At 59.8% G+C, this 418-nt stretch overlaps 1 protein-coding gene across 1 annotated transcript; it reads right to left on the bottom strand.

Annotated features, from left to right (window-relative positions):
* Positions 1–59: 59 nt before the first annotated feature.
* CSUI_004868 (uncharacterized protein) lies at positions 60–415 on the bottom strand (the record flags this gene model as incomplete). Its single annotated transcript, XM_068065049.1, has 1 exon — positions 60–415. A coding segment is annotated over one exon (354 nt), but the record flags the coding sequence as incomplete, so codon positions are not given.
* Positions 416–418: the final 3 nt, after the last annotated feature.

Genomic DNA, 418 nt, shown 5'->3' with positions numbered 1-418 from the left:
GAGTATGACCGCGAGCCCACGCTGCTCGCACCACTGTCGCTGTGCGTAACACGCCACAGTTCCCGCCCTGCTCCACAACAAGCAGTCTCCGGACCCAGGCCACCAGGCTCGCATTCACCCTCAGTCTTGCCGCCGTTACCCTTACCAGGTGTCTCTTGCTTCCACACTCTTTGAGCCCGAGGTCCAGCGTTCGTTGCACAGGCGACGCCCTCCCGTAGGACACCGCTATCAGACCCGCAATTCCGCGTACCACTGCAGCGACGAAGCGACCCGACAGGGGGAAGTCTGTCCTTTCTTCCGGCAGATGGAGGGTTCGCAGCTGATGTGTTCCGACCTCGGCGGCCGCTTTGAAGTTTACTTTTCTTGCCACATGTGGACGGGGAACCAGAAAGAAACAGCAGCTCTTGTTGGAGAGCAA

This window comes from Cystoisospora suis (assembly GCF_002600585.1).
Source record: "Cystoisospora suis strain Wien I chromosome Unknown contig_2332, whole genome shotgun sequence".
NCBI classification, from domain to species: domain Eukaryota; phylum Apicomplexa; class Conoidasida; order Eucoccidiorida; family Sarcocystidae; genus Cystoisospora; species Cystoisospora suis.
The sequence above is the reverse complement of the archived record's forward strand: the minus strand, read 5'-3'. Positions and strand labels throughout refer to the sequence as shown.